The 16,214-nt window shown below is 44.4% G+C and overlaps 1 protein-coding gene across 2 annotated transcripts in view; it reads right to left on the bottom strand.

Moving 5' to 3' along the window:
- Positions 1–16,214, bottom strand: part of APLP1 (amyloid beta precursor like protein 1) — a 437,997-nt gene that overhangs the window by 193,841 nt on the left and 227,942 nt on the right. For both annotated transcript variants that reach the window (XM_069604873.1, XM_069604874.1), the window contains exon 4: positions 6,210–6,322. In XM_069604873.1, coding sequence (XP_069460974.1) covers positions 6,210–6,322 — 113 coding nt within the window. The remainder of the gene's footprint in view (positions 1–6,209; positions 6,323–16,214) is intronic.

Below are 16,214 nucleotides of genomic sequence, written 5' to 3'. Positions count from 1 at the left end.
ATGTCTGGGGATACTTGTTGTCTTGTGAAGAAAGGAGGTGACCTAGCAGTTAGGTCTGGACTGCCCCTTTGGGGGTGGGATCAAACCAGATTTGCCACTTCCTGTAATGGCTTGGCAAGCAAAGAATGGTGTTCTGGAGGGTTACCAAGAGCAATGCCAGAGGTTTAGGATTCATTCCAAACCTTCCAGCCATCACCTTTTTTTTTTTTGCGATGAACTATGTTTATCATCTTTTTTTGATGCACTCCCCATCCAACATCTTTTTTTCCACATAATGCCATTTTGAGTACCATAAATTAATCAATCTTATGCACCACCATGAGTTGGGTCTTGCCAGCTCTCTCCAAGGCTACTCCGCTGCCTCTATTGCTACACGATGCCTGCTCCTGAATTTTCCGCCTTCTAGTCCCAGTGGAAGTCTTGCAGGGTCTGCTCCTTTGTTCGCCAACCCAAAGATTGCCTGCCTCCACCTGACCGTGGTGACTCCCGTCGCAATCCAACATTTACGCTCCCTGAAGGTCCTCTGAGGTTGTCTGCTCCACAGAAGTCTTCTTCCTTTAGTCACAATGGCCATCTGCTGCACAGTCCCTGCAACTGTGATCCGGGTACCATGTATGGCAAAACTAAATACCGCGCCCAGAAGTGACCCCTGGGCTTCACTTGGCCGGAACAAGCACAGACGGATGTGCTGCCAGCAGAATCCAGAACTTTTGAACTGAGCTTTAGAGAAATCAGAGTCTAGTCTAGGATCCCCTTCTAAGCTTTCCTTAGTGCAGCGGGACAGAGAGCTCCTTACCTGGACATTTCGTATCTTTTGGAACTCTGAATTGCAACCACTGGCATTGCCTAAATCCTGTAGAAAACCTACCGGAGAAGAATCTTTTGGAACGGATGACTTTAGGGACTAGGCACCAATCTATCAGAGGGGTGGACCTACTAAGTATTAGGGAACTAGTCAAGTGTGGCCATTAAGTGTTTCCACCGGGTTTTATATACCAGATTACATACCTGTATTGTACTGGGTTTGAATTAAATGCTTTTCTATCTTCTCACAATAGTGAATGTATACATGTATTTTATAGTAGTTGTGTGACAATACTTACCTCGAGATTTCATTGCTTAGTGTGTATTTCAATAAAAAAATCATTGTATATGTGTGTCTCATTGTGGCCCTACACCGCTCTCACACCCCCACTAACTCTAAGCCTAACCGCACTGCTACCAACCTTGACTGTGTTTGGCTAGATGTCATTGTCTTTCCTGTTCACCATAAAAGGCTGGCTTTCCACAATCCACCCCCAGGGTTGATCTTGGAAATCCATGTTAGCCCAACCCCTGACCGGGGTTTCTTCACCACAATGCTTTACCTGATGGGTCCTGGTTGTTCGGCCTCATTGTGGGATTCATTGAGGCTGCTGTGCTGAGGTGTCAAGCCTGTCCAGCTGCAAGTCCGTTAGAGCTGTGTCAGAATCAAGAGATCAGTACTCCTGCATAGCTGGACCAAACACCTACACAAACATCAGCCATTCCACTTGCGGCCTCTTGATCCCTATTGATGGATGCGGGAACTGAATTAAGTGCTGCCAGCGATTCTGGGAGTCTTAGGGGTGGTCACCTAGAACAATGGAGTTCAGGATGAGTGTGTGCCTACCAGTAGTTGTGCCCCACCCCATTAGGGTTTGCTTGAGAGCAAATGCCACTCGCTAGCACTACCCTTACTTGGCTCAGATCGGTGGAGTTGTAGCCTAGTATTACCCCTGGGTAATCCCTGGTGCAGCGGAATTGGCAGTGTACCCCTATTTGTGGTTGCTTACCTGATTTCTTCAAGAAGTGCTTTTATAAGACATTTTTAACAACCACTTGGCTTTGGCAATGTTTGTGCAGGGGGGAACTTTGGACTTCCTAAACCACTGCCCCACCCAAACCAGGTCGAGTGAGGTGCCTGCCTTATCATCATATTACACCCTGCCTTATAATTATAAGGCAGGTTTCAATATAATGTTTTCAGTCTATTCTCTTGCTTGTCTACTGTTACAGTTTGTGCATCATTGCTTTTCTGAATTGGTTTTTAATGTGTTGAAGGGTAAAGTGTTTTGTAGTTTGTTAGAAATTGCTACCACTATGTGTGCTGTAGATGGGAGTGTTTTGAAGTGTATAGTATACTTGAGTTTTACCTGCGTGTGTGTTGCTAAAGTCCTAATAAATGTGTTTTTTTATTCATCTATGCGCAGTTTCATTACATTGGCTCTATGTGTTGTTAACTGTATTTAGACAACTGCTCCTGGTGATCTCTTGAAGTTTGCCTTACTTACTGCTGTATTCACCAAACCCCTCTTTGATGATCTGGACCATCTGGGTATCGCTACTATGCAGACAATACTCAGATCCTCCTACCACCTACCACTTATCCACCTATCCTCCTACCACTTACTGGATATTATGGAAATGACTCGGCCTATAGCATCATTCAGGCATGGATGGCCACCCATGGACTTTGCCTGAACGATGATAAAACAGAGCTCATCATCCTCGGCACCACTGTCCACTTGACCAAATTAAGCCTGCACTACTCCTCTTTTACTATTGACGGAAACCCCATCAAAGTGGCCAAAGAGGTGAAAACTTTAGGTTTATACTTCGATACCACCTTAACATTTACTAAACAGGTAAACTACCTGGCGTCCTCTACTGCATACACTACAAATTAATTAGAGCTTGCAAACCATTTCTTTCCTCTAACAGCTGCCTAATTCTCACAAGAGCCCTCATACTATCCAAACTGGACTATTGTAACACCCTCTACATTGGTGCGAACAAAAACATCATTAAATAAATACAGGTACTCCAAAATAACACCCTGAGAGCAGCACTAAGCATAACAAGGAAAGAACACATTTCCGCAACTAGGAGACAACACAAATGGCTATCCACGCACGATAAGATTTGCCTAAAAACAGCATCTCTTATCCACACATGCCTAAACAATAAAGCACCGCGCTATTTGACAAAGGATCACTAGAAAAGCGGCTAACAGGCCCACATGATCAGCCAACTCTAACTGTCTCCTTGTACCACGATTTAAACTCTCCATGATCGGGGGCTCCAGTTTCCAAGTTAAGTCAGCACAACCATGGAACTCTCTGCCACCTCCATTGAGAGTGGATCAAACATTTACCAAATTTAGACAGAACCTGACCAACTGGTTCATAGAGAATGACAAGTAACTCCTCCTGTCCAGTCACACATTCGCCAACAATTCTGTCCACAATCTGTACTCGACATCTGTCTGAGTTACCTGCCCTTTGCCTGCTTTTCCCTGGCCTGTATATTTGCACCTTAGACACTTCACACTACTTGTACCTTCTTGATGCCGATATATGTCTGCATATGTATATTCTGTATATTTGCTATGTAATTATTCCTAATCAATTCGAAAATACTCTGACCTCTTGCACCTTGTTACCCTAGGGTGCCTGTATATCTCTGCTTTGTATATTTTGTATATATATGTTATGTACTTATTCTTATATGTAACCGAGCGGAACATATTCTTGCTTTTTGCGCCCCGATACCCTCGGGTCTGGTGCGCACGACAAATAAACAAACAATGTGGGGTTAGGTAGGTTGAATAACCCACAGAGGGTCTGGGTCCACCAGGGGATGTCTAACGTTGCCTCCTTTGCTACCGGCCTGCACCACAGAACTAACCTCATCTCCCAAAACCCTAACCCTTTTTACCTCCTCAACGGCCCGCAACAATCTCATTCCTAAGGTCATCTTTATACCTCTTCCCCACTTTTCACCTCGACTTCTCAGTCTTTCCCCAATAAAAAACTGACATCTCTCTCTTGTGCTCCCTTCCACCAGGTTCTAGCTCTGTTCCCCAAAACCTCAACCTCGTCTTCTTCTCCGATGATTCACAACAGTCTCATTCCGAATGGGAGCTCTCTTTCTTCCCCCATCCCAACTCCTCCTTTCTTTCTTCCCCTAGTTCTATGCTTCTATCTTCAGTCTGTAGGGCAAACAGGTTCTTAACCTCTTTCTCCTGATTCTTTTTAATTTTGGGTTTAGCATTTCCCACAACCTTCTCTGTTGCACCCCTGCCAATATCTTACCCTCAACTGTGGTCAAATGCCCCACCAACATGCCCTCCACCACCCGTTGGGTAGCTTTTCCCAATCTTCTCATCACAACTCGTGCCCTTATAAATTGCACTCTTGCCAATGTCGTCCAAAAAACTTTGACCAATCTCTTCTAAAGCGTACTTTCCACCACCCTCCTGATAACATCTTGAAAGCTCCTCCTCACAACTACTGTTCACCTTCTTCCCAATATTCTCTCTACAACTTTCTGGGTGCCTCCTCCCAACCTTCTCCTCACAACTCTCCTCCTCTCTCCCCTTGCTGTAACCTTCAACTCTCCTCCTGTTCTCTTCTCCTCCTTCCTCCCCAGTCCTTCCACCTCCATCCTTGTAGAATTCACAGCATCTTTTATTACATACCTCAGATGTTTCAATCACCAACTCCTGCTCGCCGTAGTAATTATTATAACAGTCTTTTTATGAAGCGCTTAATACTCATGAGGTTTCTAAGCGCAGACCCAGTATTCAAACCTATGTTGCTTTGTGTTGCCCCTGAGCTATCCTCCTGCCCCCCTGCGTCCCCCAGGTAGTACAGCTGGAGGGAGCGGGGGGTTAGGGATGTATAGAACCATAGCCCTGCCCTTTCGGCCGCACTAATCACGAGTGAGTGTACTGGTGGGATATAATTGTTTTGGCCATTTGAATGGTCCATTTGAATTTCCTGGTGCAGTGCAACTGATAATCCGACTGTGTGGAAACGCATTAGCAGTGGACCCAGTCCTCAATAAGCTTGTCTGTCCAGCTTGGAACAGAAATGTGTGGCCAGTGTGGCTTTTATGCCGTTTCTGCGGTGGCTTTTGCTCCTTGTTGTATGCCGCTGATCCAGGCATTGGAAATCTTTCTGTAAGTTTCATGCTGCACCCATGTCCCGCAGGCAGATTCACACTCATGCTCATAATACAGAGGACAAAAGGGCTACAACAAATACTACTTATTGGGGCATCCCTTAAAGTGAGCAGCACAGCATGGCCGTGTTCTCAGTAGCAGACTTCTGCCACCGAGCTGGGACATGGTGGAGTGGTTTAGGGGATCCCCATATACCACCTTCGGTCCCAGCATCACATCGAAGTAGGTGGTGGTGGCAACCCAGCCCCTGTGACCCCCCCATCCAACACCCAGTGGTCATAGGAGGTATCCAGAATACACTCTTCCGTAACACCAACAGCGATATTTCCAAGTTCACAGTGCCATTATATTAGAGGTCTCACCCAACTGTGAGTTCTTCCGCAGGAAGAGAAAGGACAGCGCTATGTTTGTCAGGAATATGATGCATAGTTTTATATGAGCTGTACTGATAGCACAACTTCAACAACCCTTTTGCCACCCCCCTACTTCATGCCATTGCCTTCATCACACCCCCAGCTTCTGGCAGGAATACCTTTACTTCCACAATCTCTGCCAGAATCACCCTTATATCCCATGCCACCATCAGTCAGCATCGCCCTTGCCAGCTACGTACTTCCTGCAGGCATCAGCCTTACCTACTTGCCAGCTCATCAGTTTTATCTTTTCAAATTCTTCATCTGCATCCATCAGCTCCCTGTCCTCCTGCCACCACTAGTGCTACCTTAACACTCCCCTCGGCATGCATCCCTCTTCAGCTCCATACCCCGTGCCAACACCTCCATTATCTCATACTCACTCCCTGCCGGCATCACATTCACCTCCTTTCCACCATCTGCCAGCTTCACCCTCCCAAGTGTGTAAATGCTGCAAGAACACAATACTAACTCTATCACAATCCAGAGCCAACCACACTGCCCCCTTCACCTCCTACTCTTCTCAGCTTTACCTCTGCCCCATTCTGCAGCACTTAAACCTCACTTCCTTCTCATGACACCCTTACTGCTCTCTAAGCCACAAGCCTACGTCAGCCTTTCGTCTCTCATCTCATTTGCAGCACTGCCCTTGTCCTGTTCCATGCTGGGACAAGCAAAATGCGTCTTTCCCATTGATCTCACCTCCCTCTCCACATTATTTCAGGTTCGCCCTTGAATCTCTTTCATTTCAATACCAGCACTGCCCAACCCCCTCACCCAACCTTGTGTCCTCCCAGCACATCCCTTACCTCTCGTGCCACGCTGTGCCAGTACATGTAGCTCTCGCAGGAGTCCATCTTCTCCTGGTGCAGGAATTTGCACTTATCAGGAACCAAAAGTGCCTCACTCACAAAGTCGCCAACTGTGGGGAAAACAAAGTCCATTCATTGACTGTGGGGAGAAAGGGAACCACACCCCTCAAAACACCACAGACTGAGTGTATGAAGAAAATGTACCTACCACACATGTGCTGTGTGGGGAAAACAGGGGACACGCACACTGAATTTGTTGGCAAATGAGAACACTAACGCACTGACTGTGGGGAACAAGAACAACCTTCTGATTGCGGGGAAGGAAACAATCACAAAATCGCTGACCACGTTGCGAAACAAGATGACAACCTGGACATTTAATGGAGAAAGAGGCTCATTCATTCAAATGATCTGCAAGTGTCAAAAAGTGTCCCAGTGCTCGACAGGGTCAAACGTATACATTTGAAATCATCAAAATTGATGATACACTTTAATGAAGTAGCTAGGGTGGCTGGACTAATCTAGATTTAAAAAAGATAATCATGGAAAGTACACTTTACAAAGACACTGAAAATCCCAGAAATTGCATAGATTCGAAGAATGGATGAAAACGACAGGCAAATTGGCAACAATGGAATGAGTAACATCTAAAGTTGAAAGCAAGAACAAAAGTTCCAGAAAACCTGGTGATAAGTTTTTAAAACTTTACACAGAATGGCACCTAGTGATGCACGGTATGTCCTCATGACATGTGCATGTGCAGGGAGCGCTCTGCTCCTTTCCTGTTCGTGGTGCATGGGACCCCAGAGAAGTTTCTGGAGGTTGCGATGGAGCTGCATGCGAATCGTCCCAGGTGGCGTGAAGGTAAGATTTGTTGTTGTTGTTGTATGTATTACTAGTAGAAGTAACAGGTTCTGTAGACCAACATGATAACACTGATCCGGTAGGTCGCGGTTCTGATTCGCTTATGGCTTTGCACCCTGAAGTAAACTGCACTGAGAATGGGCGCGTGTGGCTGGCCGACATACCCCGCAGTAGACGTTGGGGGGGGGAGGTGAAAGTTGGTGTGCTGCTGCATACTGGGACCTTCTGTGCTCTGTCCCCACCTGTGACATCACCCTGGCATGGTGCAATTAGTTGCAGTGTATTGCGCAAATATCTTGGAAACCATGCACCTAGGGCCTGGACCTCAAGTTTTGTTCCTTGTGTCGAGACCGGACCTTCTACAACCACATTGATGTTTCGCCGATTTCTGGCAACTGTCACATGTGTGAAGGTGCTGAAATCCAGGTAAAGGGGTGGGGTCTCCAAATGTCATGCATCTAGTAATGTCCGGAGGGTTTTAACAGGTAACCATGCAAAGTTTTTTGCAGATTGGTGAAACGGTATGGAATTGCATAAGGAACAACGCTTCACCAAGCCACAAACACATTTTGACTTTTGCTGAAATCCAGGGGAAAGGGGTGGGGTGCCCAAATGTCATGTAGCCAGTAATGTCCGAAGGGTCTCAACAACAGGCAACCATGCAACATTTGGTGCAGATTCATGAAACGGTGTGGAATTGTATAATTGTATAAGAAATACACCACAAATCCCCCAAGAAACAAATTTGGACATATCTATATATATATATCTATATATATATGTGTGAATCAGTGAGCGTATGATGTATGGATGAGCGTGTGAATGCTGTTTGTGAATAGAATGAGCAATTGAGTGGGCATGCATGTGTTTGTCAATCAAAACAAGCTTTATTCAGATATAAAAACCATCAAAGCACTTTATACAAAATAAACATCAATCATTATTTTTTTTTTAAAGTGCGATCCTTAAAACAGCTCTGCTCGTAAAACTTTAGTAAACATTTAAAATGTTTAGATATCACACTAGATTACTTTTCCAAGTTCGTTTAGGATTCTCGTTCTCCTGAGCCAGGCCTTGTGCAAATAATTAGCCACATTCTGGATCACAAGTGAGTTGTTACTTATTGAGCAAAAATGCAGTGCATCCGCTACCCTACGAATGTTGTTCAATCTAAATATGGGTAGTAAATACTGTGATCTTAGTACAGCTTACTCAGGACACAATAATAGGAAATGACAATCCGTCTCCTCGAAACCCGCACATCAGACAAGCAGGAGAATTATGCAGGGACCAATTCACTGTATATGCAGCTGTTTTCAATACCAGCTCTCTGATAAATAAAAAGCGAGCGTGCATATGGGTGCTGGACCATATCAAGATACGGTTCAAAACCAAACTACTCCTTGAATCCAAGATATTGCTGTCCATAAGAACGTTTGAGGCAAGAGGTTACCATATACTTCCTGCATTCCTTTAGGCTTACTTCTTTTATCAAGTCCGAGCTTCCCTTGGTCATTTCAAATGGCCAGCCCCGCTAATCAGAAAGGCCAAATCAGTGTCACCAGAATGTGACATGTCTAAGACATGGAGTTGAGCCGCTACATTCCAGCGTTATAAACTCCGTTAACATTAGTTTGTAGTCTGTTAGAGCAGGAGAGGTCCATGTGTTTGTGCTGCGCCAGTGAGCAGATGACGGCGCAGCAACAATGCATTTTTTACTAGGCATCTTTCATGGATACCCAGTAAAAATCATCATCTTTCTTTTGTCAACTCACGGTACTGTGGCATGGCATTTTATTCTGGGCATCAATGATAAAGCAAATAAGTGTTAGTATGTGTCTAAACTGGACTACATAGTGCAGCCAGTTTGGAGATATATGCTTACTGTGGAATGACATTCTTGAAGGCAAAGCCAACAGGTGTATGTTCTTTTGTGGGAATACCGCCATATGTGTGGACATGCTTTCTTATAGTATCGTTACTGGCATTATGTGCAAAGCAAACATTAGCATGTTCTTATATAGAAATTCTGGCATATATTGGTGCACCCATCATGGAAATGAATGGACACAGCCAGTGTGAAAATGTTTTTATACTGGCATATATTGTGGCCTAAGGCATCATGAAAATGCATTATGCAATGCTCCTGTGCACGCTTGGTGACTTGCATTTGAAGTTACCCTACAAAACCAACTGCAAACTGTTTGGCTTTTTGCCCAGTTTTTCACAGAAAGGGTGCTGTATAATGCACCATTTTAATCTCATACACAAATGAATCCCCCCCCCTTGGTTGGTTAAGGCTTCCTGGCAATGCTGGGTCATTGTGGCATGTTTGTGGGAAATATTTACGCCCATCCAATTAGAGAATTCACCAGCTGCCACTCGTTGTAGCACCAGATTCATGCACGTGATATAAAGTGACCACTCCTGGCATAGCTAGGTCCACATATCTCTGCTAGTAATGGCCATTTTAAATCATACACACCTAATGCACTTAATGTGACCATTATTGCATAGATATCTTGCTTCAGCAGTCTCCTGAAAGTGCTCCCGTGCAGTACACTGTTGGGGACGTGCCATTTCCTGGATTTTTTCATGTGAACCAACTGTACGTTTTATGGCTTTTTACCTCTTTTTTGTCGAAATGTGTGGTCCAAAATGCACAATTTCAACACATTATTTAAACAAATGTTCCCCACTTAATTATTCCATTCTCCATTGCTACACTCGGTCGCTTTTGCTCATTTGAGGAACTATGTAGGCCCCTCGGCGCAAAATATTCATCAGCATGACTGCCTGCACTGGAAATTTGTTGTTGTTTCCAAACAACTATTAAACAATTATGAATTGTATGTCTTTTCAACCAATTTTTCATAACAATTGTGCTGCAAAATGCAACCCCTCCCACAAATCCACCTTAATTATTTAGGGCTCTCCCACTGCGCTCGGTTGCTCACGCCAATTTGGAGGAAATATGTAGGACCCTTCACTCATTTACCACCCCTGTGAGTGCACACAATCTTGGTGCAGCTTCAGGAGATATCTGCCCCTTGGCACCAAAAGCAGCCTCGCCGACTGCCACACCCCCAAACCCCACGCTCCCGGACTCCCAGGATTTCCAAACTCACCCCCCCACCTATTGCACAGCATCTGCTCCTCTCCCCCACCACCTCTTATCACTCTTTCACTTGGCTTCTCAAATGCATAATACCTCTACAACTAGTATTTCTACCTAACTGACCACTCCCACTTTGATCACCCTCACCTTTCACTGGTCAAGAGAAATACAGAAAGGGGTTGGGAAAAGTTTTGCCGAAATCACATAGGAAACAGTGATGGCTTTCAAGGGCATTAAAAAGAGGGTTTGAAGTTCTAGGTAAATGAAGTATTGACAAGATACACATGTGCCAGCCCCCCAAAGGTGGGCAGGGGCTAAAAAGTTCGCATAAGCAAAAGTGACCATAGTATCGCCACTGGAAGCCCACATGGGCGGAGCAATACATGCCAGTATTTTGGCGACCCAAACAAATCTATGCTGTCCGAATATCCACCAGTCGCTAACATTATTAGACTGAAGCACACAAAGTATCAATCATTTTACCACAAAAATGACCCTTAAAAAACAATATGAAATGTGTGACAGGTTCAGGGATGGGACCCTGTCAAGAAGGGATTGGAGAACCCTCTTAACCTTGCGCAGGGGGCCTACTAAGGTGTTTCTCAACAGGGGGAAATGTGCAAGCGACTAGCCAGCCATAAAAAGTCACTTGCCACCTCAATTTTATACATACAGACAGCACCCTATTTCTTACTCATCATGAGTCAATTTCCACTGGCAAGTGCACATTTTGTGCCCTGTTGGTCCGAACAGTCCTGCCCCTGAAGCAGGTTGAAGGAGTTGGGAGGGCCCCATTCTCTGTCCCTTCACCTGTGCCTGGATGAAAATATCAAGTCCAACTTGTTATCAACAAATACCTGCTGTGAACTCTTCTGGCCAGTGTTCTCTTGCCTCTTTTCCAGGACCACAATGCCAAGAAGTCCTTGCAATGGAAGAGGGAACGAGCAATCCAACCACAGGAGAGGTAGGGGAGAAAAGCAGGGACGTACAGCAATATGCGCTGCAAACTGGGAATGAAATCTCCACACTGCACATCGCAGAACTTGGAGAGCAACTGATTATTGCAGGCCACCGTTGTAGAGCTCCGGTATACCTGTGCTTGAAGACTGCACGCATAAGGACTTTGAAAAAGGCAATATTTGTCACAGGTGACTATTGAAAAACTCTGGGGGACCCTTGGTGGAGGAAGGGGCGGGGCTTCAGTGGCATTTTAAAGCCTTGCATCTGTAGCACATGGTCCCTGGGAGGGAATAAGCCAGCAATTGGCCTGAGGAGGCAGGTGGAAGGGGCAAGAGGAGCATAAAAGAGGACAAAGGAAACATCACAGTGTGGGTTGTTTGGGTAAGGACAAGAGAGGAGAAGGTTGACCCAGCGACATGGGGTAGAAGAAGAATGGCGCAGCAGAGCATAGGGAAAGATCAGAGAGCATGTGTGCAAGGTGAGATATTGGCTGGTGAAAGAAAGTGGTAGTTGGGTGTGTGGTCGGAGAAGGTGCTCGAGACTAAGTGGGAGTGTAGCAGAGTAAGTGATGCCGAGCAAGTGAAGCGATAGACCGGGTGAAAGGAGGGTGGCTGTGGAGGAAGGAGTAGTGGAGTTTGGTGTCTTGGGTGGAAGTAGTAGTGTGAGCGCAGAGAATTAGCATCGTGAGTACAGAAGGGAGGGTGTAAGAGGGAAGAGTGGAGAGTACTAGAGTGGGAATGAATGAATAGTAGAAAGGTGAGTAAAAGAGGGGAAAGTAATAGAGTGGAGAATAGAGAGGAGAGGGGAGTGTAGTAAGGACTGAGGTAGAGCAGTACTAGACAGATGAACACTGGAGGGACAGGGAGGGAGAGAAAGAGTGGAGAGTAGAAAGAAGAGAAGGCGGGAACATCAGGACGAGGAGTACAAGAGCGAGAGAAGAAAAGACCAAGAAAGACCTGAGGAAAGAAAGGCACCACTTCTTGGGATCCTTTTATCTTGTGGTATACCTCAGGTTAGGATCCACCAAAAATATCCTGGAAGAAAAAAGGGGCGATACAGTGATTGCCCTCAAGTCCTCATTAGTAGCCAGTCAGAATCTAGATAGTAGTAGTTAACAATCTCTAGAGACCACCCTGCGGTTTGGGGACGGCTGGGCTAGGGAGGTAAAATCCCATGGGAGACGAGAGCGATGGCCATTAGTGAGACCCTCTTTGAAATTGTTAATAAAATCACTTAAACCATCTTCGAGAGTTGATGTGTTCTTGAGGCCATCTATCAGTGCCAACAACGAGGATGGTGTGTGTAGATGAGGACAGTATGCAGACGTGTGGGTATTGTATTCCAACAAGAGATATTATGCATCAAACAAAAAAAAAGATAGTCACTAGCAGAAAATAGCCTCTACTCTATTAGTGCATACTAACATAAATGCCCAGAAAGGTGGCCTTAATTTCTGTGCAGTGTTCAGATGCTGCTCAAGACACGTTGCAAGTTACCAACTATCCCATCTATGCATTGGGGGATTGTCCCAATTTTACAACATACAATTACATTTTTTCCCCATATTGACAAATGGGGCCCAAGGCTAGGCCCACAAAAAGTACTGAAGTGCGGGTGTAAAATACAGTCTTACTGCAGTGATCACGGCTGTTATGGAGTGCTTTGGAGTGGCTGTGCTGGAGGGCCGCCCTTTGCTGCTAAGGTGGAAGAGGAGGAGTCGTGCTTCAAAAATCACCTCCTGTGCGAAGTGGGGTTGTAAAATGCAGTCTTACTGCAGTGATCACGGGCTGGGCCTGAAAACCAGATTGGAAGGTGTCAAGAATGGAATGTTCCCCTAAACGGCTCTGCAGCTGCGTGGTGGCAATCTTTTCCAGAACCTTAGCGGTCCAGGGTAGAGCTGCAATTGGGCGGTAGTTCGCCAAGTCCTGGTTGTTCAAGGTAGTTTTTTTTTGTTTTTAAACAAAGGTGTAAGAACAGATTTCTTTAGGTCTTGGGGTACGAATCCCTGCGCTAAGGATACATTAAAACATTCTGTCATGAAGCTGCTAAGATGGAAAGCATGTTTCACTGGCAGGTATGCTGGGATTGGATCGTAATCATGATTTGTGGTTTTAAGTTGGGAAATCAAATCTTCAATCGCCTAAGAATTGACAGGGGAAAAGGAAAAGGAGGGGACTTGAGAAATAACCCTCCTTTGAGGGTCTTGGGTTTGATTAGATGCCACAGCGGTGTTAGTTTTGGAGTCCAATCACGTGCGAATGAGATTTATTTTTTCGTCAAACTCATTGAATTAATTTGCTAGAGGATGAGAAAAGGGCAGCCCAGATGATACACATGCCGGTGACGTGAGGCTCCTCATCAAAGCAAATAGTTCCTTTGACCTATTCTTAGAGGAGTTAATCTGCTCTTGAAAGAACTGAGATTTAGCTTAAATATTTGCCTTTTTATAAGGTTGCCAGTGCCACTTTTGCACTTTCATGGGAGGATGTGTCTAAGTTTCAGTGATATTTTTTCTTTCTTTCGATAATTCTGTTTTAGTTCCTTTAAGGAATCTGAACCAGAGATTATTTTTATTATTTTTCTGATTCTTTGCTTGCAAGGGTGCTCTTGCATCACAGCATTTCCTTAGTGATGATGTATTAAGCTGATAGAATGTTTCAAATACCTTTACCAAGGACAATGGCAAGAGTTCAGCAGTTAAATGTAGTCCTGTTATAGCATCTAGCGCCTTCTTGCTGAGAAATAGGACAGAGTTAAGTAATGGGCCCGTCGATGAGTCTGCTGTATAGAACAAGATATAAAATGTCTCCACTAAATTATCTGACCAGCTAACTGCTTTATTTTCCCTATGGAAAATGTTCAGCCCCCTGGATAAAACAATATCTAAAAAATGACCCAAGTTTTGCGAGGGAATTGAAATGAGCAGGTATAGGTCATGGGATATTAGTACCTCGCTCAATCGTAGCCAGTCTGTATTAGTGGACTCATTGCACCACACATTAAAATCGCCCAAAATCAGAAATTTGGAGCATTGTAAGGCTTCTAAAGCCAAATATTGTTCCGATTTCTCAAAAAATGTTCCAATGCGTACCTGCATGGAGGCGTTGGTTGACGTAAAGTGTTAGCAAGTACCTGAGCATCGTTGTCCCGTTGCAAGCCCTGAAAGTTGCTTATAGTGAACGTTGATTTAAAAACAATTACAACCCCACCACCTCTCCTGAAGTCCCTATTTTTAAATTGTATTGAGAAGCCAGGTGAGACCAATAAATGGAATTGAGATACAAAATTAGCCTGAAACCAAGTTTCTATAATAAAAAGGTAGTCTAAACTGCATGAGGTTAGTCATGCAACGCCACAGCATTTTCTACTGCACACTTAGCATTAATCAATGCACCCTGCACTTTAAAAGAGGAAATGTGTACCACATCATTTTTTTTTATTACGCAAGACCTTCTCAAGTTTGGCAATGCCCAGCCCTCTGAGTTTGTTTAAGGTGTGTAGACCGAGGAATCCCGAGGTATCCCTAAGTCGTAACAGAAACTCACTGGACTACCTGTTGGTCGTGTAATAGCAAGTCCTTTCCTTAGTTTAGAACAAAAAGGGAAGGCTGCGGGTAATAAGCTCTTGTCTAGAGATCTGTGTCGCTCCTCATTGAATAATTTGGTTGAGCTTCGTAGTTGCTTATTATTGTAACGTATTCCCTCTCTTACATGATATGATTTGAAATCGTTCTAATGTACTAGCCTTGCTCGATGTCATATCTCGTCTGCGTGCAATTGAGTCAAGAGACATTACTCAAGTGGAATTGTCAATGATTTGAAACTAGATTATGTTTTATTGCACATTTACTCTAGGATCGTAATGAAAGTTTTACTTGATGCCACCCATTTATTATTGCCCTTGGGCTATGATCTGAATGAAGTAGATAGAATAGATATAAAATGCACGCAGATTTAAGGTTAGGTGAATATAAGAGATTCAATTCCATGCCCTTACTTCAAATCACATGTGCAAAATTAGCTGCATCTAGTAGGATGGTCTGTATGAATAATCTTCCGGGAGTGGACCCCCGTCTGGATAATATTGGCCGTGGCTTGATAGGGCTTTGAAATCTAATAAACAATACCTGCCTCCAAATTCAGACCCAAATACTATCCTGGTAGGATCATGGAACGCCTGTGGGTTTTCTCATTTATTTTGACCTGGAACTATTAGTTGAGGTAAATTTGATAGTTTTGCTTTACAAGAATCCTGGATGTAGCTGCCCACATGGTTATACGGCTTCTCAATAGTTTAAATCCATCCGTGAAGGGCCAGAAAGGAAGACCGGCTGCTGGTCTCCTTGTTGGGGTGCGCTATACCTTGGGAATTACATCTTCTAATTGGAAATGTCCTCATTCTTTTATTCAACCTGTCAAGTTAGTATGGGACCCACACCGTTTTTGGGAGTGGGCTCTCTTTTATTAGTAAATGTCTCATGGAGCCCAGCCAGCATAGCTAATCAGCTCTTCCTTGATGCCATCAAAGATACTCTAGAAGTTTGGTTCTCTAGGCTGAAGCAGGCGGCATTTTAGTTTGTCGCGATTTGAAAGCCATGTGCTTTCATAGGAATGAGAATGCTAAACGAATGTTAACAATTGTTCCCCCACGATGAAGCATGGTTATCCCTTATGGAAGTGTGTTGGATGATATCCTGGCTAAAGACACCTGGGCTTGAGGCTCCCAGCTCGCCCCATTAGATGATATGTTTGCCTCAGAAAAGATCTTTCAAGAATCCACACAGCTCCAAGTGCTCTCGGCTAAGCAGGATGATCAATGCTACAGTTGACTGAGTTTTTTGGACCCGACAAACTCAAATGATATGTCTATTTATAGGTAAACTCCGGGCGCAACCGAGTGTTGTGAAATTAGAAAAATATTGATAAATTCAATAACCTGTTGAATCTTGCTCTAAAAAAATTAAAGGACTTGTGCCTCATGTTTAGCTTTGAATTATGTATCTATGTTGATGTATGATTTGTATTAAATAAATCGGGGAACTGGAAAAGCATGCTTTAAGC

This window comes from Ambystoma mexicanum, chromosome 1p (assembly GCF_040938575.1).
Source record: "Ambystoma mexicanum isolate Mex_15411 chromosome 1p, UKY_AmexF1_1, whole genome shotgun sequence".
Lineage (NCBI taxonomy): Eukaryota > Metazoa > Chordata > Amphibia > Caudata > Ambystomatidae > Ambystoma > Ambystoma mexicanum.
Note: the sequence above shows the minus strand (reverse complement) of the source record. Positions and strands in the feature narration are given on the sequence as shown.